Consider the following 24,729-nt stretch of genomic DNA (forward strand, 5'->3'; position numbering starts at 1 on the left):
AGGACGGTGCCGTCCCTCAGAACTAACCAGCGCACCCGCCTGCGCTACCACCCCCCCGGTGCTTTGAGCTGTTCGTCCTCAGCCTCCTGTCCCCCACAGCCGGGCAGGCGCCGAACAGAGCACCGGAGACCGCGGTTCTGCCGCCCCCCGGCTGCCACCGCCAGCCCCCCCCGGCCTGCCCCGCCGACTCCCGCCCGCTGCCCTCAGACTCTCCGCCCGCCCGCCCCCCTCAGGCACCTGCGCCCCTCGCAGCGCGCATGCGCCGCCGCGTGAGGCAGCCGCGCGGGAAGCGGGGAGCGGCGGGGATGGCTCCGCCGCCGGCCCGCCGCGGCAAGCACCAACACCCCCCCCCCCCCCCTCATCCCGTGACCATGGCAACCGTCAGCGCTCCCGCCCCGCCCTCCCCCGTCGTCACATCGCCCTAGGAGCCCGGCGGCCGCAAGCCCCGCCTGCCTCCCGCTCGGATTGGGCGCCTGCCCATAGCGCCATCTCGGCATAGCACCGCCGATTGGCCAGATGCCGCTGAGGCACGGGGCGCGCGGTACCCACAAGGAGGGGGAGGCCGTTGCTTCATTAGCATAGTCCCTCCCCTCGGCGGCCGGCAGCCCCCCCCCCCCCTCCCCCCGTACCCCCCCCCAATTGCGCTCGCGGGGTGCTCGCTGTGAGGCGCCGCCCGGGCCCGGGGCGCCGGGCGGGAAACCGGGGCCGGGCCGTGGCGGGGGGGGGGGAAGGAAACAGCGCCGCGTCCTCCCTCCGTGAGGCGGCTGCGGGGGACAGGTAGAGTAGGTAGAGCATCAGCCGCGCCCGCCCGGGGCGTGAGCATTCCTCCGCCCGAGCCGCCCGCCTGGGCGCGTCACCGGCGGCCGGGGCGGCGCCGTCGCCTCACTCACGGGCCGTGGAGGCTCCGGCTCCATCGCCGCCGAACGGAGGCGCATCCGTCCCGGCAGCCGAGGCGGGGCTGGGCACGGCGGAGGGGTGACCCCGGGAGGCGGTGGGGAGGGAAGCCGCCGGGCCGCGGCGGGGACCAGCTCCGGCTCCGCGAGCATCGCCTGTGGCGGCGTGCGTTTCCTTAAGGTGCGGTGGGGGAGATCGGCGATTTTTAAGACGACGTTTTATATTGATTTGGGGGGGGGCGTTTTTGGAACCTCTCTCTGGGCTCCTGAGGCAGCCCAGCGAGGGGAGGCTTGTTCCTCTACAGGGTTTGGTGGAGCTCCTTGTTTTTCCATTGCGATCTCCCTCCCTTCCATCGCAAAGGAAGTCTTTGCATTTCTGTACGTACATTTATTCGTAACTCGCGCAACCCCCCCCCCTTGGGGCAGCATCCATCGACGGGAAAGCTTTGGAGGAAGCAACCAGGAACAGTCACCAGTCACTTCACGATGTGGACCTTTCTGGGTATCGCCTCCTTCATCTACGTGTATAAAAAGTGTGGAGACCTCATGACTTACGCTAATAAGGAGGTACTGCTCTCCGTGTTAGTGTTTTTCTCCCTCGGCTTGCTGCTGTCGTACAGGTACCGTTTCAGGGGGCCCAAGCAGCAGCAGCAGCGGAAGACCCAGCTGGGGATGCTCTCTGACGTTCTCTCAGCTTTACCACTTGTTGGCTTCTTCTGGGCCAAACCCACCCCAGGATCTCAACAAGTTGAACAGCCCAAATCCAGAAAGGTAGGTTCAATTCAGACATGGCACGTGGGGTGCAGTGTCCTCCTGCTGTTCCCTCTGGCCACTGACACTCTGCCCTGGTGAGGGAAAGGAGCTAAGAAAGGGTTGGAGGGGGGTTGTCTTTAGATGCTGGATGTCTGATTTGTTGTATGTTCTGTTAGTTTTGGATGGCAAAAGAAACAGTGAAACTTATTTAAGTGATAGACCAGGGGGTCTGTAGAGTCAAATCAAAGGTAAGTGTTTGAAGAAATATTTGTAGTAAAGGATTATTAAACTAGCAGAAAAATATCTTCAGTTGCCAGTCTGTTGTAGAGATGAAGGACTGGAGCATCTGTCCTATGAGGAAAGGCTAAGAGAGCTGGGACCGTTCAGCCTGGAGAAGAGAAGGCTCAGGAGGATCTCATCAATGTATACAAATACCTGAAGGGAGGGTGCAAAGAGGATGGAGCCAGGCTTTTTTCAGCGATGCCCAGTGACAGGACCAGAGGCAATGGGCACAAAGAGAAACACGGGAGGTTTGATCTGAACGTCAGGAAACACTTTTTTACTGTGAGGGTCACCAAGCACTGGAACATGTTGCCTGGAGAGGTGGCAGAGTCTCCATCCTTAGAGGTATTCAAAACCCAGGTGGACATGGTCTAGGCCACTCTGCTCTGACCCTGCTTGAACCAAGGGGACTTTGGAACAGATCACCTCCAGAGGTCCTTTCAAGCCCCAGCCATTCTGTGGCTCTGTGATCAGCTTCCTAATATTTATGGATAAAACACATTTGTCTAGACAACTGCAGATAGAGTTATTTGGAAATTATTCCTAAACTATTGCTTGTACAATAGCTACAGGAGCTGGGCTCAGATAGTCTGTTCTGCTGAGCCCAGCATGAGAGTTGCTGTGAGACAGTGGAGAGAGCTGTAGTTCGTGGCTGTAGCTTAGCTGGAGTCCTGCCATCCAAGACTACCGACTGGACATGCATATTCAGTACATCTGTGGGTCAGCACTCTTTGGCTACTTTCCTGTGTACTTCTGGGCATTTTTGGCTGAGCACTGACCTCTTGCACAAAAGAACTTGAAACTATTTTTGGCCGCAAGTCGAAGGTTCTGGATTATTTTTTTTTTCTGGTAAAGCCTGCCTTTACCCCTATTTCTTCTATTATCTGAATTCAGACAGTTTTGCGCTCCCTTCCTGGGTTGTAGATATAAACATGACACCATGCCACTAGAAGTTCTGGTGTCAGTGTTGTTCTGGGCATTTGTTTCTCTGATGCAATTGTATTTTTACCACTGTCAGCACTGCAGTGCTGAGGCATTTGTGAAAGAGTGAATTGGACTCAATTCTTCATTCTGCCAGCTGGAGAAATGACTTGCAGGTTTGCAATGGAATTGCCCTTACAACTTTTTTTCTCTTTGAAGTGTATGTGATTAGATGCTGTTGGGAAGGTACTATAACATAGCTGGTCTTCAGGTACCAGTTTGTATGTTAACTGATATGTAATCCGATGTATGTTAATTCTTAGCAGTTTTAAATGTAGGTGAATCGTAATTTTGCCGATACTTTTGACTGTCTGGTGAGTTTTCATTTCAGGACCACTTCTCTGTAACATTTTACAAGTAGCTGCTTCTGCTGACACTTTTCTGTGCTGAGTATTACCATAAGCTGTTATTTTGGTAGGTAGGTTCACTTACAGTAAAATTAAAGAGAAACACATTTTCCAGTGAATCTGATAACTTTTTCATTGCAAAGTGCTCAGGCGTCCGTGTGGCAGTGGCTCACTGGTATGAAGGCATTGGTGCGTTACTTAATAGACCAAGAATATGGGACTGCCTTGGCTTACTGCCTTTTATAGGAACCTGACTTTCAGTCTCTCTGAGACTATGTTAGTGGTTTGTCTTTGATCAACAGGGCAGTTTTAAGCAAGTATCTTGACTTTCTTTGGGCAGTGTTGTTTTTTTCTTTTCTCTGCTTGTTGTGTTTTTGTTGCATTGTAGAGTACAACTGATTTCATTTAGGACAAAACTAAACTGGAAGATGCTCTCCAACTACTGATGCGCTCTCAGTCCCGTGGGTCAAAGTAGAACTAGTCCAAAGTCAGCCCTCTGACAAGGTTATGGTACAGATACATCGACACGTGTAACTTTGTTGGCTTTCTTTTCTAAAGGGTAAAAGAGAAGTAAACTTCCCAGATGTGTATCTGACGGAGACTGCTCCAAATGCAACATTATCACCTCAATACAATCCAGAAATTATCATTGTGGGATCAGGCGTCCTCGGTTCTTCCTTGGCTGCAGTGCTCTCGAGGGATGGAAGAAAGGTGACTGTGATAGAGAGGGATCTGAAAGAACCTGACAGGATAGTTGGAGAATTGTTGCAACCTGGAGGTTTTAATGCACTTAAAGAGTTGGGTCTTGAAGGTAAATGCATTTCAAAATGTAAATATATCTATAACACAACAGTTACTACACTCAATTACGTTTTTAGAAAAAGAATGCCTACAGGGAAAAATGAAGAAATACATTATCTATGCTTCATGTTTGAATTGAAATTGCTTGTATATTTCCAGTCTGCCATTTTGAAAATATTCACCCTTCAACATGTGTGTTTTGATTGAGAAAATTGGACTCTATGTAAAGAAATACTTTTCATACATAATTAAGCTTTCTTAAAGACGTCTTAAAACTCATCTATTGGCTTATATTTTGCAGATACAGTAGAAGGTATTGATTCACAAACAGTAAATGGTTACATAATTCATGACATGGAGAGCAACTCGGAGGTTGAAATTCCTTATCCAATGTCTGAGGATGGCCGTGTGGCAAGTGGAAGATCTTTTCATCATGGCCAGTTCATCATGGGTCTCCGAAGGGCAGCTATGGCAGAGCCCAAGTGAGTCACCTTGTGAACAGCACAGTTGGGACCCAGAGGTTCAGAAACACTGTTCCCAGCATCCGTGAGATTCCTTAACCATTTCACTCTGTCCCAGCACATAAGGCTCCAATGAACAAGACTGAGAGAAAGTAACAGCTATAGTTACTCGTTCTGTTTTCTGTAGACATGTTCATGCGTTGTGTATACATCATATGTTACCCTTTGGGACAAGTTCATCTTTAAACTATGGGAATAGAGGCTTTAAATATGAGGCAAGGTACTGGCCCATCCGTGTGAGAGAGCAGTTCAAGGGTAAAAGGCTGGTTCTCTTCTGCTGATTCTTGGGTTTGGCATTTTACCAGAAGAAGTGACCTCAGTGAGCAAAGCGTAGAAGTTCTTTGGTCAAGAAACGACTGGCAAATCTGGGAACATTTCTTAGAGTCATAGAATGGTTTGTGTTGGAAGGGACCTTTAAAGGTCACCTAGTCCAACCCTCCTGCAGTGAGCAGGGACATATATTTCTTCCACTGATGTTATATGTGATGCCAGAAATCAAGCCTCTTTTACATTTGCATGTTGTTCTGTTTTTTCTGATAACAAGAAGTCAAGCAAAATAACTAGAAAGGACCACTAAATGGAATTGGCTCTTTCCAGTTATTAAATTCTGTTTTTCAGAATCTTGAGGACACCTCTTCCTAATGAAATAAGAATTAGTGTTTGGTATTCCCTCTTTAACTGATTTCTTTCTTTTATACAAGAAATGAGAAGGAAACTTTTCTTGAAACAGAATAGATTCTAGGTTCTGTTTTCTGTGGGGAGTTTTTTTGTTTTGTGTCTTTTTTTCCCCTAAATAATGCTTTGAAGGGAAGCTTGGCACTACCATCTTTTTACCTTACATGTCTATTCTGAACTGGAAAATTGCTTTCTCCTATCGTATCTGTTATATCATATACACTACTAAAAGTAGCACTAAAAGATAGCAGCTCTGTAGTACAGTTAAAATTAGTGACAACCATGTTTACTAACTATAAAAGCTAAAGCCTTCTTGTTGAGGCTTTGAGTTCCGTGAAATCTGGGCACCTGTTTGCTCAACTTATGGGGCAAACTCCAGTAGCTGTACACAGTCTTTGAAGCAGAAACTTACAAAAGCTAATGTTTGAGACTTGAATTCAATTCTTTCCCTTTTTCCACACTGTCTTTAATGTTCATGTTGTGTAGGTTTGCTTTTCACTTTAATTGTAGCATAGAAAACTGCATGTTAAATTAAGGTGCAGGAGAGATCAAGAACTCATCATAGTGCCATGAGGCTTTGTTTTTCATCTGAAAGGTTGTGAAAATATAGGGGATAATTATTACTGATTAATATATCCTCTTTAAAAGTACTAGTCAATATGAATTTATTTCAGATGAGTAAAATTAATTTTGCAGAAGAAAGAGGTAGGGCATCATTAGTTAATTATTTTTATAGTGGGTGAGAACCAGAAAAAGAAGTGAGCACTTACTTAAGTAACTGAAATGACAACTATAAAAGAAATTTAAAGCCAATAGGGTCCACAGACCTCTGATTCACCTATTAACCTGACATGTTGCTGCACTCCCTTGCTCTTGAAGTTTCTGCTAGTGTGCTTATGCATAACCATTCAGATTTTGATACAGCCAACCTGCCTGTTGCCTGGTAAATTAAGCCAGTCACGATCTGCTCTGAAATTTCTGTGCTGGCTGACATGTCGGAAAGACATGAATTCAATTGCTCATGTTCCCTCTGAGAGGCTAAAATACCAAACTGTTTTATTCTCACCTGGACCTTCAGCTCATTTTTCCAAGTTGTGGAATTCCATCTGGATATGAAAATATTTGTGAGGGGGAGAGAGTGTCCATTTCGAGCTGCTAAGTCTGAACTGCTGGGATCAGATTTAAGAGCTCAGACACAATAAGGAAATTTAAAGAACAGAGATATAATTTGTGAACCCCAAATAGCTCTGGTTGGGTGGTAGAAGTAAGGGATGCTCAGTTCAAACTCCAAATGTAAGCATTAGCAGAACTTTAAAATCATAAATAGCAAAAAAAAAAAAAAAAAAAAGTTGTATCCTGAATTCCTGAGGTGAAAAGCTAGATGTATCTGTCCTAAACAGGTTAGATTATTTTGACCTACTCTGAGAATTAGGTGCTTCACTTTTATCTAGTATACATGTTAAGTGTCAAAGTGCTACGTCGGATCTTGCTCCTAAATTCTGCTTGGAGTTAGGTTTCACCCGCGCTGTCAGCGTTTCCCACCATTTAGCAGGGATGACTCAGTCAGCTGCCTCATTTCTGACCATTATTAAGTGTCAGACTCCTCTCTGCATCTCTCCCATGGCCATGGAGCACCTGAAGCACGACTGGGGATACTGCTAAGTGGTAGGGTGTTCAAGATAAGCACTACGGTTTTAGAATATTCTCAGGTATCAAACCAAATGGTAGCGTTGAACTGAAATTAATGAGAAGCACTTTTTGACATTTAGTGTGGCTTCTGAAAGTGGTTGAGAACACATCTTTGTCTGTAAAATTTAAACAAAGTGTGTTGGCAGAGACAAGATTAGTGAAAATCTGGTTTTCCTTCTGTGTCTCGTGTCTTGAAATGTTGGCATCATCAATCCTCTTCCATTATGTTCTAACCGCTCTATTTTATTTCAGTGCAAAATTCATTGAGGGGACTGTGTTACAATTGCTTGAGGAAGATGACTGTGTCGTGGGTGTTCAGTACAGGGACAAAGAAACTGGAGAGACTAAGGTAAGATGGTTTTCTGTTACTATCTTTGTTAAACTATTAAGAAAACCAAGGGTTGGTTTATATAAATATATATATACACACACACACATAATTTTTTTAAAAACCCTCTATTTTGGAGCACTAGTATAGATAATGCAGTTATCAAGAAAGCGAAAGCTGTAATAAAGGGAGGTTACTTTCTAGTGGATACAGTCCTGGCATATGTGTATTCTTGTTATAACTTCTTGGTTATAACTGGAGAATTCAGTTCATTATTAATTTCAATATTCATATGTCTGGAGTTTAAAATCTCCAAAATAATAAAATATTAAGATTTATGCTTTGCCTGTGTGTAATGGTCTACATTTCCACATATACTTCCACTATCGACTGAGGTGTCTGAAAATAAGAAGATGGGTACCTATTCATAGAGATAGCTCTGTTCAGTCATTTCTTGGATCACAGAAAGAGTTCTGGCCTATTTTAATTGAAACACTGATTTGATTAATGTTCTTTGCCTCAACTAATGCTAAAGTGCTGGCTAAATGCTGTGAAACTGTGTGAACTTACAATAATAAGTTTTGGAAAGACCAGTCTAGGTAGAACCTATGTACTGAAGTTCTGGACATACTGCCTATTCTCTAGAAAAGCCAAATTTGTAATCTCCTTCTTTGTTGACTTTAAAATTCCTTTGCTACCTAAAGTTACATAGCCATTGTGTTCAGATGTGCTCTGATGGGCAAGACAGGAATCTCCTGCCTACACACTGCTGCCCTCCATACAAGATTGAGAAAGTTCCTGAGTAGTTGGAAGATCCTGCTCTGAGCATTACTAACAAAATCTCTCATCTTTAGGTCGTTTAGAAATGGAAATGGTGGTGTAAAACCATAGGTAAGAGAGCCTTTTAAAAGTAGTTGCCCAAGATGTAAGAGTGTGTTGTGGTTTAACCCCAGCCAGCAACCAAGCACCACGCAGCCGCTCACCCGCTCCCCCCCCACCCAGTGGGATGGGGGAGAAAATCAGGAAAAGAAGTAAAACTCCTGGGTTGAGACAAGAACGGTTCAATAGAACAGAAAAGAAGAAACTAACAATGATAATGATAACACTAATAAAATGACAGCAGTAGTAATAAAAGGATTGAAATGTACAAATGATGCGCAGGGCAATTGCTCACCACCCGCCGACCGACACCCAGCCAGTCCCCGAGCGGCGAATCCCTGCCCCCCCCTTCCCAGTTCCTAAACTAGATGGGACGTCCCATGGTATGGAATACACCGTTGGCCAGTTTGGGTCAGGTGCCCTGGCTGGGCATGAGAAGCTGAAAAATCCTTGACTATAGTCTAAACACTACTGAGCAACAACTGAAAACATCAGTGTGTTATCAACATTCTTCACATACTGAACACAAAACATAGCACTGCACCAGCTACTAGGAAGACAGTTAACTCTATCCCAGCTGAAACCAGGACAGAGTGCTAGCTGGTTTTAGACCAACCTCAGGCAAATGGCATTTCAGCCCACGTGATGGCGAAGTGGTCTAAGTAGGAACCTGTAAGAGAGCCGAGTGGAGATATTCTTGACCCCCTCTTGAGGTTAGCTGGAGGAAAGGGGAGTTCCAAGTCCTGTTCCTTGGTCTGTCTTACATGTCATGTAAAATGAATAAAAACATATTAGGAAATCCACTCTAATAGAATAAGCCATTGAATCACACATGGGTACTGGAAAGATGGGGAATCTGGAGAGGAGGAAGTTTTTTGGGAGGGGGGTGGTTTGCTCCCCGCCCCCCCCAAGTCCAGTTGATTTTATCATCCAGCAATATAGGTTTGTTTTGTTATGTTTTGTTTTGTTTTGTTTGGGCAGTGGAGGGGCATAGTGCAGATTTTGCTTTGAGATTTGTTTTTAAGCTTTACATATTTGTGGATGTTGTTGTTGCAATTTTAAGCGTGACTTATTTGACCAGCAGTAGGGTGATCAGTGTTTTAGCTTGCATCTTTCCTGAGAGCATGGATGTTCTTAAGGCTTTGAGTTCCCTATCTGTATAATGGGGATAAGCAAATTCATGTTTTGCTCTGAATGCTGAAGTTCTGTGGCTGGAAAGAGCTGTTTCATTTGCTGGCCTAGATGTCCTTTGATTTTAGAAATCTAGTGTAAGAAATTTCCACTAAACATTTCTTGTAACTGTGTTTCCCTGCCTGTAACTTTTTACAACTGGGGAAACTACTTCGGGAAAAAAAACCCAAAGCCAAAACCAAGGCCTGTTTACATTCCTTAGCCTGCTTTCATAGAGAAAGGAGGCTGATCTATGTTATGTGTCTATGTTTTTCTGTTCTCTCCATCCCTCTTGTCTACCACATTACCTTTGAGATTTTTATTCTCTTAAATGAGGTTCAAATTAGCCAGTATGCTAAAAGTGAACCTATTAAATTTATCAAAACCAGGCAACTGAATAGAGTAAAGGTCTTAGTATGTTGACTGTGGAAAAATTGTAGCATGAATGTTCAGATCATTAGACACCAGGGAACCCATATAGGCAGGTGACTTTGCTCTAATTGCAGGAATAATTAGAGGTTGCAATCATCTGAGACAGGAATCCATAGGAAAGAAGTTTCATTATCTCTAGTCAGGAGCTCATTTCTAAAAGCTCAGACACCACAAACGTATATTATTTTATTTAGCTCTACTCTCATGTGATTTTGTCCAACTTCCCTTCACACAGCAAAAGATATAAGGATTGTGTGACACAAGTGACTGAGTCCATTCCTATGCGTGCAAGAGCTGTTCATAGAGGAACCCATTCACATACTGGCTCACCAGATGCTTCCATCCAATAATAAAATATTTTCCAGGAGTACTAATGAAACACAGCGTGCTTTTTTTGCTTTGTTACTTACATCCTAAAAGCTTAAAAGGAAAACTGTTTCCATGCCAAATGTATGAGATTATTGAAGGCCAAGGACTAATGCTCGATATAAATTTATAGTCATTTGCAGTTAAATCATTGAATATACTGACATTGACAAAGCTGTAGGTAGAAGGAAACATCTGCCTCTAAATGCTTTCTAGTATAATAATGTTATATTACTATAACAGTAAAATGCTTAAAAATACATTTTAGTAATCAGAATAATTTGCTTATGTTAGAGAACAGTGTATGTGTTACAACATTAGGAATTTGTGCATACGTTCAGGCTGAACCTAATCAGTTTACTCAGATTTTATTTTGTATTTTGTCTGTAGACGCTATTTGTTCTTATAGTTCCTAAGTATACTAGGAACTGCTCAGGGTTCACTGCTTGGTCTTTTCAAGAAGATCTTGGTATACTTACTCATTTCAGTTTGTTACACTTCGGTTTGTTTTTCTTTAGTTGCTTATGCATGGTTCTTTAATTTAAAATGTCTTCTTTGTTTTCTTTTTTCTCCTAAAGAGTATTATAGATTGAAGGGAGCAATTACTCTACTTTCTTGTCTTTTTTTTTAATCTAAGTTCCTACACGGTCCCTGTAACTATGTTATCTGAATGCATGTCTAAAAAAGCTGGAGTATATCGTTAGATCAACTTTTAGAGGAAATAGAGTTAAATATGAATATGAGGAAGGCAAAAAATACTGTATTTCTTAATACACATATTATAAGTATGGTCTGTGATCCTCTTATATGTTTATTGTTTTGTAGAACATCTAACATACAATTGAAAATGAGAGCTTGGGAGTTGTTTCCCACTGTTCTGAAGTAAAATTGAAAATGTCATCTTTTTTTATTTTTTCTTTATGCTGCAGGAACTTCATGCACCACTTACTGTTGTAGCTGATGGACTTTTCTCCAAATTTAGAAAAAACTTGGTCTCCAACAAAGTTACTGTTTCATCCCATTTTGTTGGTTGCATTTTGAAGGTAACTTTTATGTATAATACTATGTATGCCAGTACGCTACCACTTCTTAATGTGGGTCTGAACTTCACCAAATGTGTTGTTGTTCATTATCTTTTCCAACAGAATCAGTTAGAACTATACTTTTAGATATTTATGCAGCTGTTCTATCAGTTTCTGTGTCCTTTTGAGGAGTGCTTGGAATTTTTGGTCTATGTTTTTAACTCTTAAATTATTGATGCATACTCCATCCCAGCTCTAGGATAGCTGAACTTGCTATGTCAGACTAAACATATTCAGTACAGTTACAGGTCAGATTTTCAACTCTTTAAACACTTTTAAGTAACTGTGAGCCAGGTTTGGATTTGTGGTTTGTTTGGGTTTTTTTAAGTGGATATTGTTGTTAAAAATTAGATTTCTGGTTTAAGTGTGGAGTACAGTGTTAATTTTAAGCATATAGCTGAACAAGGGAGGGTTTAAAAAAAACTAGATTAGTATTCAACATAGCTAATTTAAACTAAGCACTGGGCTCAGTAGGCCAGTTCATAGGAAATAATTTTTCTCTTTTTTTTTTTTTTTAAGAAAAAAAGTTTCAGCATTTCATATTAGGTAGTGCTACGTGTGCTATTAGTGCTGTATTTTATATAGCACTAATCTCTGGATTAGAAGTAGGCACTATTGTGAAGCTGGAACCCAATCTGTAAAATTGTTTCCCTGGATATAGGTTCTTTGCCTGGTTTGTGTTAAGATATTGGTAGCTAAGACGGTGACACCATTTTTTCACAATACTTATGGCACTTGTTCAGGGAGCAGAAATCTTGAGTTTTAGATTATTCCAGGAGCTGTGGGTCAAACCACGTATGTTTTATACTCCAGAAGAATATCCAAACTATGCTCCTGCTTGAAGGTGGGGTACCTTGTAACCAGGTACATATATACCTTCAGGACCTATAAACTTCAGGAAAGAAAGTGGGTGTCCTGGCTTCAGCTGGGATAGAGTTAATTGTCTTCCTAGTAGCTGGTATAGTGCTATGTTTTGAGTTCAGTATGAGAAGAATGTTGATAACACACTGATCTTTTCAATTGTTGCTAAGTAGTGGTTAGTCTAAAGTCAAGGATTTTTCAGCTTCTCATGCCCAGCCAGCAAGAAAGCTGGAGGGGCACAAGAAGTCAGCACAGGACACAGCCAGGGCAGCTGACCCAAACTGGCCAACACGTTATTCCATACCATATGACGTCACATCTAGTATAGGAACTGGGGGGTAGTGGGAGCGGGAGATCGCTGCTCGGGGACTAACTGGGCATCGATTGGCAGGTGGTGAGCAATTGCACTGCACATCATTTGTACATTCCAGTTCTTTTATTATTACTGTCGTCATTTTATTAGTGTTATCATTATCATTATTAGTTTCTTCTTTTCTGTTCTATTACATCGTTCTTATCTCAACCCATGAGTTATACTTTTTTTCCTGATTTTCTCCCCCATCCCACTGGGGGGGGGGGTGTGTGTGAGTGAGCGGCTGTGTGGTGCTTGGTTGCTGGCTGGGGTTAAACCACAACAGTGGGAATCTAGGTTGGTAGCTGAGTGGTTGGAGAACCCGGGTAGAAATCCTGGCCGAGTCTTTCCCTCTGTGGCTGCTGCATTAGCTATTGCACTAACAGCAAAAACAATTAAGGGAGGAGGAACCAAAACTACAGAATTTTCACTGGACTGGGAACACTGACTTGGAGGAACTTCAGTGCTTTTTGGGTCCCTAACCCAGTTACCACTGCCCAAGTGCCTCCTGTTTCTCAACTTTTGGAAACTTAAGACCTAGTTAGATAGGACCTTATGATTCTTCCTCAGTTGGTATCTCCATGTAGTTGTATACAGACTACTGTATTTCTTTCCCTCCCACCACTTTCTTTATGAAAAGAAAACAAAATTATCTTACTGAAAGCTATTACACAGATTACATAACAGGTTTTCAATGGCATGTATTAAATATTCAAATGAAATGTGTAACAACATATATTCTAGTAAATATTAAAATGTATTGCCAAAAGAATTGTAACTACACTGAAGTTCAGAACTTTCTTTTTGAAAACACTTCTCTTGTTCATTGAAAGAGAAAAATAACACAAACTTAATATGATATGGGAATTTATTTCAAAGTATTTCAGAAAATGATTTTGTATATTTGAAGTTTAATATCCTTTCATTGATCAGTCTCAATCTTTCTCCCCCTTCTTTTCTTTTTAAGGATGCACCACAGTTTAAAGCTAATTATGCTGAACTTGTTTTAGCTAAAACTAGTCCAGTGCTAATCTATCAGATTTCTTCAACTGAGACTCGGGTCCTTGTTGATATTCGAGGGGAAATGCCAAAAAATTTAAAAGAATACATGATTGAAAATATTCATCCACAACTACCTGGTAAGTCTAGAAAGATTTCTATCATAATTGTCACAATTAAATGTGCCAAAAAAGGCACATTTCATTGAATCCATTGAACTGTGTGGGCTTTTTCCATGTGCAGTTACTGTTTCAGTAAGCATTCACCCTTCTTTGATTCCACATCACATAGCAGTTTGTTCAGCTCACATCTAGGTTAGCAATTCAGAAGGATTATATCTATAAGAAGAGGTTAAAATGGGTTGTGTGCAAATTATTTTAGACTCTAAGTAGTGTAACTAAAATACTTCGTTATTGCAGATCATTTAAAGGAACCATTCTTAACAGCAGTTCAGAATGATCGTTTAAGGACTATGCCAGCCAGCTTCTTGCCTCCTTCAGCTGTAAACAAAAAAGGTGTGTATTATGAAATAAAAGGAGGGAAAAAGGCATTATAAACTTCTTCTGGGACTTAGGGCTTTATTGTCATAGATGTATATTTGTTGTTCAATACAACTGTCTCATAATTCTTCTATGAAAAATAATATTTTGAAAATGTGTACCTTGGGCATAGTTTAACTAGAATGTTTATATTGACACTGGACTTCAAATCAGTGCTTGCTTTATATTTAAGTTTAAATCACTCAGTTGCTCAAGCTTATACAAGTGTAGTCTTTTTAGGGAAAACTTGATCAACAAAGGAAAGAAATTACTTTTAAAAGTGTGTGTGTGTGTGTGTGTTTGTGTTCTTTGATGCACACACATGCATACCTATAGGGGAAAGAAATATTTTGACCTTGAGCATCTTAAAACCTTTCTAAGCCTCTTGATTTAAAGACATCCTTTTTTTTTTTTCACTTTCTTTTTTTCTGTTTAAATTTCTAGTTGTCAGTCATCTTATTTTCTGGTGGGAATGAATTCTTAGAAGTTTGACTTTTAAAAAAAGAGAAAGTTTGAGTTCTAAGATTATTTAATGATCATGCAGTATCCCTTTATTTTTTCTCTTCTACCTAGGTGTTCTTCTTTTAGGTGATGCATATAATATAAGACACCCTCTAACTGGTGGAGGAATGAGTGTTATTTTAAACGATGTTAAAATATGGAGAAGTTTGCTCCAGGATATTCCAGACCTCTATGAAGATTCTGATGTTCTTAAGGTGCAGCTTTACTTTGGACTTATTTTAGGCAGCTTTTGCTGCAATTTAATGACACACTTTTAAGGTTATGCAACTCAGGGACATGTAAGTTATTAGTGAGTGTGGTGGGTCGACCCTGGCTGGATGCCAGGTGCCCACCAAAGCTGTTGAATCACACTCTCCCCAACCCCCCCGCCCCACTCCCTCAGTTGGACAGGAGAGACAAAATGTAACAAAGGGCTTGTGGGTCGAGATAAGGACAGGAGAGATCACTCACCAATTACCATCACAGGCAAAACAGACTCAACTTGGGGAAATTAACTCAATTTATTACCAATCAACCAGAGTAGGGTAAGGAGAAATAAAACCAAATCTCAGAACACCTTCCCTCCACCCCTCCCTTCTTCCCGGGCACAACTTCACTCCCTAATTCTCTACCTAACCCCCCCAGCGGTGCAGGGGGACAGGCAATGGGGTTTACGGTCAGTTGATCACACATTATCTCTGCCACTTCATCCTCCTCAGGGGCAGGACTCGTCACACTCTTCCCCTGCTCCAGCGTGGGGTCCCTCCCATGGGAGACAGTCCTCCATGATCTTCTCCAATATGAGTGCTTCCCACAGGCTGCAGTTCTTCATGCTCCAGCGTGGGTCCATTCCATGGGGTGCAGTCCTTCAGGAGCACACTGCTCCAGCGTGGGTCCCCCACGGGGTCCAAAGTCCTGCCAGAAAACCTGCTCCAGCATGGGCTCCTCTCTCCATGGGGCCATGGGTCCTGACAGGACCCTGCTCCAGCGTGGGCTTCCAGCGGGGTCACAGCCTCCTTCAGGAACCCACCTGCCCCGGCGTGGGGTCCTCCCCGGGCTGCAGGTGGAGATCTGCTCCACCATGGACCTCCCTGGGCTGCAGGGGGACAGCCTGCCTCACCAGAGTCTTCCCCACGGGCTGCAGGGGAATCTCTGCTCCAGTGCCTGGAGCATCTCCTCCCCCTCCTTCTGCACTGACCTGGGGGTCTGCAGGGCTGTTTCTCTTACATGTTCTCACTCCTCCCTCTGGCTGCCATTTCTGCATGCCCTGCAACTTTTTTTCCTTCTTAAATGTGTTATTTTAGAGGCGCTACCACATCGCTGATTGGCTCGGCCTTGGCCGGTGGCAGGTCCGTCTTAGAGCTGGCTGGTATTGGCTCTGTTGGACATAGGGGAAGCTTCCAGCAGCTTTTCACTGAATCCACCCCTGTAATACCCCCCGCTACCAAAACCTTACCACACAAAGCCAGTATAGTGAGGCACAGCAATTTTCAAAGCTTTGCGTAGATAAATCATGCATTAGGCTTTCACCAGTACATGGAACTGTGATTTGTGAGTGCTATGGCTGTGTGGCAAAAGTCAGATTCAAAACTGTGCTTAATGACCTGTCATGCTTTGCTTAAGGAGACTGGTGTGCTGTGTCTAGTCAGCATGCTTTGCTAGTATAACCAGATATTCCCATATTAGCAGTGTATTTATAACATAGATTGATTTTAAATGGGGTGGGGTTGGACCATTACACTTGTGTGAGTGGTACTTCGAGAATAATGAGCATGTGTATCAAGTTTTTCAAGCATCTCAGTGCTCCCCTAGCCTCCTGACTGCTGCATTAATCTTACCGTAGTAAGCTAGAAGACATCCTTTCCTAGGAATCAGCACCATTGGTGTTGATGCTAGGCTTATTTTTTCAGTGAGATTTAGACCCAAAATTCTGATGAGTAGATAAGATTTCTTAGTTGTCTGTTTACAGCTTTTAATTGAGTTAGGCATATTGTCTTGGCTAAATTACAGCTAGAATAATTATAGACTACAAGTAAATGATTCAAAAAGTGTATCAGAAAATTGAGAAGCACGTAGAGGGACCCTGAATGTTAGGACAGTACAGGACTTACCTGATGAAATGCAGATGCTCATATCTCAGCTAGTCACCTCAGACTTTCAGTTGTTTCCTACTTAGTCAACAGAGAGAACTAGGTGAGCGTTATCCTCCAAGTTTCTGACCTACCCCAGCCACCTACTGTAGAATGAGATGAAGCACAACCCATTTTTTCTATATTTAGTGTAAGAGGAGTCTAGATAACTGGTTCGACAAGTTTCCAAAATTCTGTAATGACCTAGCTTGGAACCGATCTAGCATATCACTAAATCCACTCTACATTTTTACATGAGTATGATGACTCTTACCACCTCTTTGGGAATCTTTTGAATGCTCGTCTGTATTTACTGACAGAAATACTTTTTTTTCCCCTTTTTCAGGCAAAAAGAACATTTTACTGGTCAAGAAAAAAATCTCATTCTTTTGTAGTGAATGTTCTTGCCCAGGCACTTTATGAGCTCTTTGCTGCCACAGATGGTAAATATATTTTAAAGATAACTTCTGACTAATTACATCTTGGTAAATAAATATGCCTGGGGAGGGGATGTGTATGTGTGTGAGCATATGTCCATGCGTTTGTGTGTATATATGTGTATATATGTGTGTGTATATATATTAAGAATATGTCAGTCAAAGGATTTTAATGAGTTAGCTTATGTTCTCTGCCTAGTTTAGTTGTAGTGTTAGGTAAATGGAGTTTTAGCAACATGAAGGCAAGTCTGGAGTTAGTATTAAAAAAACAAAAACAAAGAAAAACCCCACAAATAAAGGAAAAACAGAAGACACTTGTTCTTGTCTCAGTTAATTCAAGAATATGTAAATATTCTGTAAGACTATCCTTTACTTAAAACTAGCTCAAAATCGAGCTGAATTTAACAGAACAACAGCTACCAAAGTCCTGGATTTAATATCACTGTTATGTATACTGAAAAAGTTTTTGGTATGTGTTGAATATATTTGTTGAGTCATTTTAATTCACTTTGTAGATTCCTTGCACCAGCTAAAGAAAGCCTGTTTCCATTACTTCAGGCTTGGTGGAAAATGTGTCTCGGGTCCTGTTGGATTGCTATCTGTGTAAGTTAAGTGCACTGGTAATAGTTAATGTGAACTGGGTCGAGCATTGCTGAGTCTCTGTGAGGATCTGCATTGTTCACTATCAGTCAGCTCTGCACAGGGAGAACGGTCTACATAAGCCTATATTTTCAGGATTATACTAAAGGCTGGAGTTTTATTAGAAGCTATGTCTTTAAATGCTGACTCTTTTTCTTTTTTTTCCTTTATAAAAAATATCACTAAAAGCTGGAGAGAAGTTAATGTAGGTGCCATGGGAGTTTGAATGAGGTCAAGGGGTCCAGACTAGCAGAGGAGCTGGTGGAGATATTTCATGCTTGACAAGTTGAGAATAGTGAAGGATGAGGTCTCCCATAAAAGAGCATAAGGAACCAGGAAGTTGGTAACTATCAAGGTGTTTTGAATGACCCCTCAGACACTAGTGAATGCACAATAAATTGTACTACTTTGAACATGTGAGAATGTGTGCATTTATCCTTCTCCCTTTTTGGAATGAGAGCTAAACTGATAGAGCCTGTTGAGAATAATGCCCTGGGGGTTGATAAAGGCAGACAGAGTACTGGAAATGAACAGAAAGCAGCACTGTAGAAGGGAATACAGTGTGTAGCAGCTCCAAGACAAGCGAGTTAGTATTTTTTAGTTGAGATGGCAGGACCAGAGCTGCCTAAATCAGAAGGGGGTGTGTAATCTTGAGTGGAGATCTCTAGTTGTAAAATGAAAATCTCTCAGTGCTTTCTGATTCCCTTTATTTACATGTTTTATCTATTTATTTTTAATACAGGTTATCTCCTAAACCAATGGTACTGATTGGCCACTTCTTTGCTGTGGCATTATACGCTGTTTATTTTTGCTTTAAGACCGAGTCCTGGATCACCACGCCTCGAGCATTTTTCAGTAGTGGAGCTATTCTTTACCGGAGTTGCTCTATAATATTTCCACTTATTTACTCTGAAATGAAGTATTTAGTCTATTAAAATCCAGGGGGAAATGACTGGAGAAAGAAAACATGAAAATCGCGATGCCTTCAAAATCTTTGGACATGTACTATTTAATATTGTGTTTTCTTCTCTTCGAAATGTGATTTCCTTGATAAGGATTTGACTTAATTTTGGTTTTGTGTTTATATACATATATATTATATGTAAATTTTCCTTTCTTTAAAATTAAAGTTCAAAAAGGAGTTAGCTGTTTACAAGGACTATAATTAAGTGTTGACATGTGGTAGATAATTGCCAGTTTTGTCAGAATTTCATTCCTTGCTTTATCCATTGCCAAGTGCTCCACTAATATTAATAAACTGAAAAGTGAAAACTGTACACCATAGGCTGCTATTATCCTTCATGCTTTTTTCTGTTCAGCAGTTCCATGGACTGTTTCTTTATTACTGTGAAATAGTAACATTCTTGATTTGGGTTATTTCATTAGGATTTGCCTCTGTTCTTTTTCAGTTGCAGCTAAGATACTAGTCTACTGACACTTAAAAGGACACTGTAAAGGATTTCAGAACTTGAAGTGCCACCAGGTCTTTAACTTCAGTCACTGTTGCAAGTGCCATATTGCTCTTCTGAAATCATTCTTTGCATCAGAATTCATTTAAACAAGTAATAATCAAACCATAGTTATGTTGGCTACTGCATTGCACTCGGGTACTGAAAGCACATGTTTTTGAAACTTTCTTCCTATCTCACTTCCTTTTCAAAACTTAGGAGTTTTGTTTTGGTTCACTTTGGGTGTGTGCAATTTAAGTTTAATGCTTCCACAAACAAGCACAGCAACAAACCGCATCCACTCAAACAAATTTAGTCCAGGCTACTTCCAGCAGACAGTAAAGTAATCCTTAATACTACTTCTTAAAATTCATAAGTACCACAAAAGTGTCCTTTTAATACTTGGAGTATGTTTCTTTTCCTGTAGAAATTACTGCATGCCACTAAAGAGTTCCTGTCTTTTACTGTTGGTCACTCTTCCTCTCAATGTTATCTTGTATCAATATGCTTTCCTTTGTTCTTGTGTATTTTCATTTTTCCTTACCTTTCTTATGATTGCTTTGTGTATCGCTCTATGGCTCTCCTATTTTGGCTTGCCTAAACAATCAGTTGCATCAGTGCAGCCAACAGGTTAGAGAGCAGTAACAGATTACCTTTTTCTGTTCTGATGAAACTTTGGCTATATCTTTTGAAAATACAGATTGCGTAAGCTGTACATAAACATACATTTTGTGTTGGACTCTGAAAAAAATCTGTGGAGAGGCTTTTTTAGTATTTTATTTGGCAGGTATTTCAAATGACCTGTTCTTTTCCAGGAGCAAAAGTATGTATATTTTTCTAACCATATCACTTTTGATACCCTCTTGAAATTACATGCATCATGAATATGTCTATGTTTAAACTTTAGGGTAAAGTACTAATATTTTCAAAAATCATTATATATAGTAACTAAATGATACCCCTTTAAGGGTATACAAAGTTTGCAGAATTTATACAAGTGTTTTCAAAATTTGTGACAATTTTGAAAATGTTGATTAATTTTATGTTTTCTATTTTTTTATATTATTTGCAGTCAGTCTCTTTAAAGTCAAGGATAAACATAAGCCAAATAAGCATCCTCAGCTAACTTAAATAAAAAGTTATGATATCCATAGATTTTTTTTGTTGTGTATCTCTGGTTAATGCGTTTTGTTAGGTCCTGATTTGTCAGGAAATACCAGTGTGCTTAAATTTACATACGCGTTTAAGCACTTTTTTCTGTTCTTTTCTTGAACTCAGTGCCTGGTTAAGTGTCTTGATGATCGGGATAATGATCACTTGCCAGAAATTACTGTGGGGGAGAGAAAAATCTTGCGTGTACGTGTAAGGAAGAGCAACCTGAAAATATGACTCATTAAATGGTTACATGCCTTGTCCTCAGGACAAGGTGAAGGACTTCCTGGGAAGTACCGAACCAAGTGGGATAATTTGGACACAGGGCAGCACAGGGTGTGGGCTTTGAACTGAAATTACTGGTGAGTTGGTCTTGGGTAGTGTCTGACAGCATTGGCTGGGCTCTGGCTCCAGCTGGTCAGCGGCACGCAGCAGCGCTTTGCTCTAGTGAAGAAAAGTCACAGGGCAGAATTTCAAGCTGTGTTCCGTAGTCCCTGGCTGTGGTATTTTTCTCAGGGACACAGAGGTTGGGGGGCGTGGGGAGGAAATAATGAAAGAAACAGTTCTTGAGCCAAACGAGAGTAAGAAGAGTAAGCTGGCAGTGAGTGGGCAATGTCTATAGGTAAGATGGAATCTAACATTGCTAGCCAAAGTATGCAGCAGACTGTCTGTAAGAGTCCTGGTTTTCATTTTCTACACCTGTATGCAGCAAAGGGAAGTGATACGCCAGGGAAGATGTGTCAGGCATGATGCAGAATCTGAGAGGAACACAATGCACACGCCGACAACTGACAAGTTGCATCAAATATATATCTGCAAACTCTAAAGAGGTTAGTTCTAAGGATTTTCACATGGCAAAACTTGGTACCATCCTGTACCCTTAGCAGTGCGCTCTGATAAGTGTTGCGGGCACGAGACACACGTCGTGTATATGTGGTTATCCCTGTATTCCAGGACCAGCGACAGCTACAGCTAACTGAGAGAGCAGAAGGAACAGGAGCAGCAGCAATACACAGTGATGAGATTGTAGCTCGTACATGGTGCAGGAGTATGAAAACTTGCTAGTGGTGGGGAGAAAAGAGGAAACGGTAGTCACCTTCTCTGCTAGCCTGGAGGCTTGTTCATAGGTGGGGAGTCGGTTCATGCATGTAGGTGTCACATTTCTTGGAGCTCGTTTGAGAAACTTGTATCATGTAGGTTGAGTGTTCTTGGTCTTCTGTCTTCGGGCGTTTGGTTTGGTTTGGTTTGGTTTGAACAAGCCCTTTACTGGAAAATATATGGGACAATAAGATGGGGTTTTTATTACAGCTTTGAAATGCCTGCTAGTGCAGGCATGCGGTGTTGGATTTCTTGTGAGGAGTGATACCTGTTTGGGCTGTGCGTGTGTTTAGTGTCTCCTCTAGCTCCAATGCAAGCAAGTAAAAGGCAGAGTGGTGGTAGTTTTCTTCCCACCTTCACTTTAATCACCTGGAACAAAGAGAAGGCACTTGATTAGTCCCAGATTAGCTGATGGATTTTGTAGTTGACTGTATTTCTGAGACCGTGGAAGTATAATGTAATGTTAGAAATCTCAAGCATAATTACAGTGCCTCTCTGGGGAAGTGTATGAATAGAGGCTTAAATAGTCTGTTCTGCAACTGAAGAAAAGAGGAGCACATCATTTTCTGTAGATGTAAATGATTTGTTAATGATGTCTGAATAGCACTTTACACTTAGAATTATCACACTGATATCTGCAGTAAGCTCAGGGAAAAAAAAACCGGTAACAAAGAACACATGCTATTCCTCATTTGTATTGCCCCAGCTCTGTTTCAGTCAAACAATGATTTGGTTCTGAAGAACCACACTTGAGTTTGGTTGTAATCCAGCTGTTCCAAATTACGTGCAACATCAGTGCTGTTACTAGGGTTTCCGAACATCTATGGAAATCTGAAAAAAGGGGGATGATTAAAACAGATTGCTCCTTCCCTGATAATGCCAGTTTCTGGGTTGTCTTCCTCACTCGTGCTTGTGTCATACACCTGGTCTCTGCCTTCTACCACTCAGTTTTCTGGTCCTTGCTCTGCGTTTGCAGCCAGAAGCATGCTGCAACATAGGACTCAGCTGCTGCACTGCAGAAAGGTTGGATAGATAGGAAAGGTGCGGTGAGCAGTGTGCTGCCTGTGCTGGTTACCCATGTGGAAGCCGTGACCTGTTCTACTTCAAAGGCTGCTCGCATCTCCTAAAACCTACACGATGGTATTTGCTGTAATACTGTTGATGCACACGGGTGGTTTTTTGTCAGTATGGCAGTAATTTATGGTTGGCTCACAGTGCTTGCACATATTGCTCTCTGGAAACAGCTTGTGTATTCTGGACAAAAGCAAAATCCATTCAATCCAGAATAAATATGGGCAGTTGATAAATTATGCATCCTGAAATTCTGGCTTGCTCAGCATGACATTACTACGTGGAAAACAGCGTCAGCAGTTCCTAAATTGTTCCCTGTGGAGCTCCAAAGAGCTGTGCAAGCTCCTGTGCTGTGTATAGTGAACAGCAGCGTGACAGAGTTTGCTGAGATAAAGTTATTCAAGGTACTGAAAATAAAAGCTGACGGGGTATTTTAAATAGTAACTGAAATCCACTGTTACTATAAGCAAAGTAACATAAATAGGAAAAATAATCCTGATGGTGGAACCTAGCTGTGAGCGTCCTGGAATCACCATGACTTGTCCTCTCCAAGCTTCCACCCCGTTCGCAGCAGCAGTCAAAAAGGTAAACAGGATGTTGCAAGTTGTTAATGAAGGGCTAAAGCAAAAAACCATGATTCTGCATGAAATGAACCTTTGCACCAACTGAAGTATGGCAGAGCAGGAGCTAGTAATGCTTCGGGCAGGATCAAGAGAAGCTGCAGGGTGAAGCCTTGGGCCTTTGCCGGTATCATTTTCCAAAGGTAGAGATGGTGAAGAGCCATAGAAGAAGGGGCTTCTGGTATCGCAGCCAGGTTTTAGAGCTGGTCGTCGAGCACAGGTTACCAGGCCAGCCAAACACAAACAGCAGAACTGTCGGCCAAATACTGAAAGACTCGTTGGTGTTAAGGCAATAGGCGTGTACTTAGTGAGCAATTCTGGAGAAGCACCCAGGTGACTTAGTGGGGTGTGTTGCATTCTCATGCATGATTTTAAATGGTTCTGCCTATGCTATTACAGTGACTAATTTATTTTTCCATGGAAACATTTGGGTTTTCTCCAGCTCAACACCTTGTTTACCTGTGGGTCACTCCTATGCAACTACTGCTTTTTCGGGTTTTTGTGATGCAGCTACTTTCCTTTAGATTCACAGTTTTTAGGCAATGGCATCCTAATGCTGTCTTCCCAGGTGTGGTTTTTGATAGTCCTAATATAGGGTCTGATACAAACATGGTCCTTGAAAATTTACAGTCTAGTATAAATATACAGAATTGTATGTACAAATATCAACTTCTAACTGCTGTCTATATACTTCGGCAGTACCGTTGGTGTGGGTTTGATCTTATGGGTTCTTTTAGGCTACGAGACTGGATTTTCTAAGGGCAGGACAGGAAGGGGAAGCTTGCGGAGGGCTAATGGTCCATAGTCCCAGCTGTGGCTTGGCATGAAGGCTTCATCTACACTGGGAGGCACACCAGGAGCATGGCTGTCTGTCCCACTCCGCTGGCGGTGCTCTGTCCATCGTAGCCTTGGCACAGGCCAAAGGGCCTTGCCAAGGATTTGGAGGGGAAGGGTGTGATAGATGAATTTAGTCTCAAACAGGATTCCAATGGAAGTTTACAATTTATTAAATGAATAAAGGCAAGCAAACAGCGCTGGGCACGCCGGGAGCTTCTGCTCTACCAAGACACGCGCTGTGAAAAACAACCCAGCTTCTTTTATAATCTAACATTTAGTTACATATTCATACTAGGCATGTTCTTCCAAAAGACTCTCCACCTCCTGGTTGTGTGGGTGCAGTAGTTCTCCTAGAAACTTCTCTCTGACCAGGCTCCCCACTGTTTCTGCCAGACAGCAGACATCCTGTGCAACAGCCGACACCTTGCACAGCACCAGCCGCCATCACCAGAACCCAAACAAGTTCACAACAGACACCTCCCCCTCAACAAATGATACAACAAATTGCCCATCAAGACCCTAAGTACTGCAATCTCTGAGGCTAAATATACATTTAAATGCCTTAGTTCTCCCCTAGGATCTCTTGTTGAACACTGTGCAGTTAACAACAAAGCCGGTTTTGGGCTGGCAAAAAAAGAACTATATAGATATCATCTGTCTCCTCCCGGCCTGCGGTTATATGAGGACCAACAAAATGGTTAAAGATTACATATACAGTGAGGGTCACATTTTATTATGTGGCCCTAGCATTGTTTATATTGACACGAATCAGACAAACACATTTCACAAAGGGGATTAGCATGGAATGGGGGTCATTGCCAACACATTGCCAACGGCTGCCCCATTT

The 24,729-nt window shown here is 42.0% G+C and overlaps 1 protein-coding gene across 2 annotated transcripts; it reads left to right on the forward strand.

Moving 5' to 3' along the window:
* Positions 1 to 674: 674 nt before the first annotated feature.
* Positions 675 to 20,250, forward strand: SQLE (squalene epoxidase). 2 transcript variants are annotated; one of them, XM_075023950.1, is made up of 12 exons: positions 675 to 777; positions 1,199 to 1,664; positions 3,815 to 4,067; positions 4,359 to 4,539; positions 7,195 to 7,291; positions 11,047 to 11,160; positions 13,380 to 13,551; positions 13,831 to 13,926; positions 14,524 to 14,666; positions 16,927 to 17,023; positions 17,533 to 17,620; positions 18,399 to 20,250. In XM_075023950.1, exons 2-12 carry the CDS (start codon positions 1,380 to 1,382, stop codon positions 18,589 to 18,591), a joined length of 1,719 nt encoding a protein of 572 aa, XP_074880051.1. In that variant the 5' UTR covers positions 675 to 777; positions 1,199 to 1,379; the 3' UTR covers positions 18,592 to 20,250. The 2 variants fall into 2 exon arrangements, with proteins under 2 accessions (XP_074880051.1, XP_074880049.1); XM_075023948.1 differs by lacking the exon at positions 675 to 777 and adding an exon at positions 1,003 to 1,074.
* Positions 20,251 to 24,729: the final 4,479 nt, after the last annotated feature.

The sequence above is a fragment of the Buteo buteo genome, chromosome 3 (genome assembly GCF_964188355.1).
Source record: "Buteo buteo chromosome 3, bButBut1.hap1.1, whole genome shotgun sequence".
NCBI lineage: Eukaryota > Metazoa > Chordata > Aves > Accipitriformes > Accipitridae > Buteo > Buteo buteo.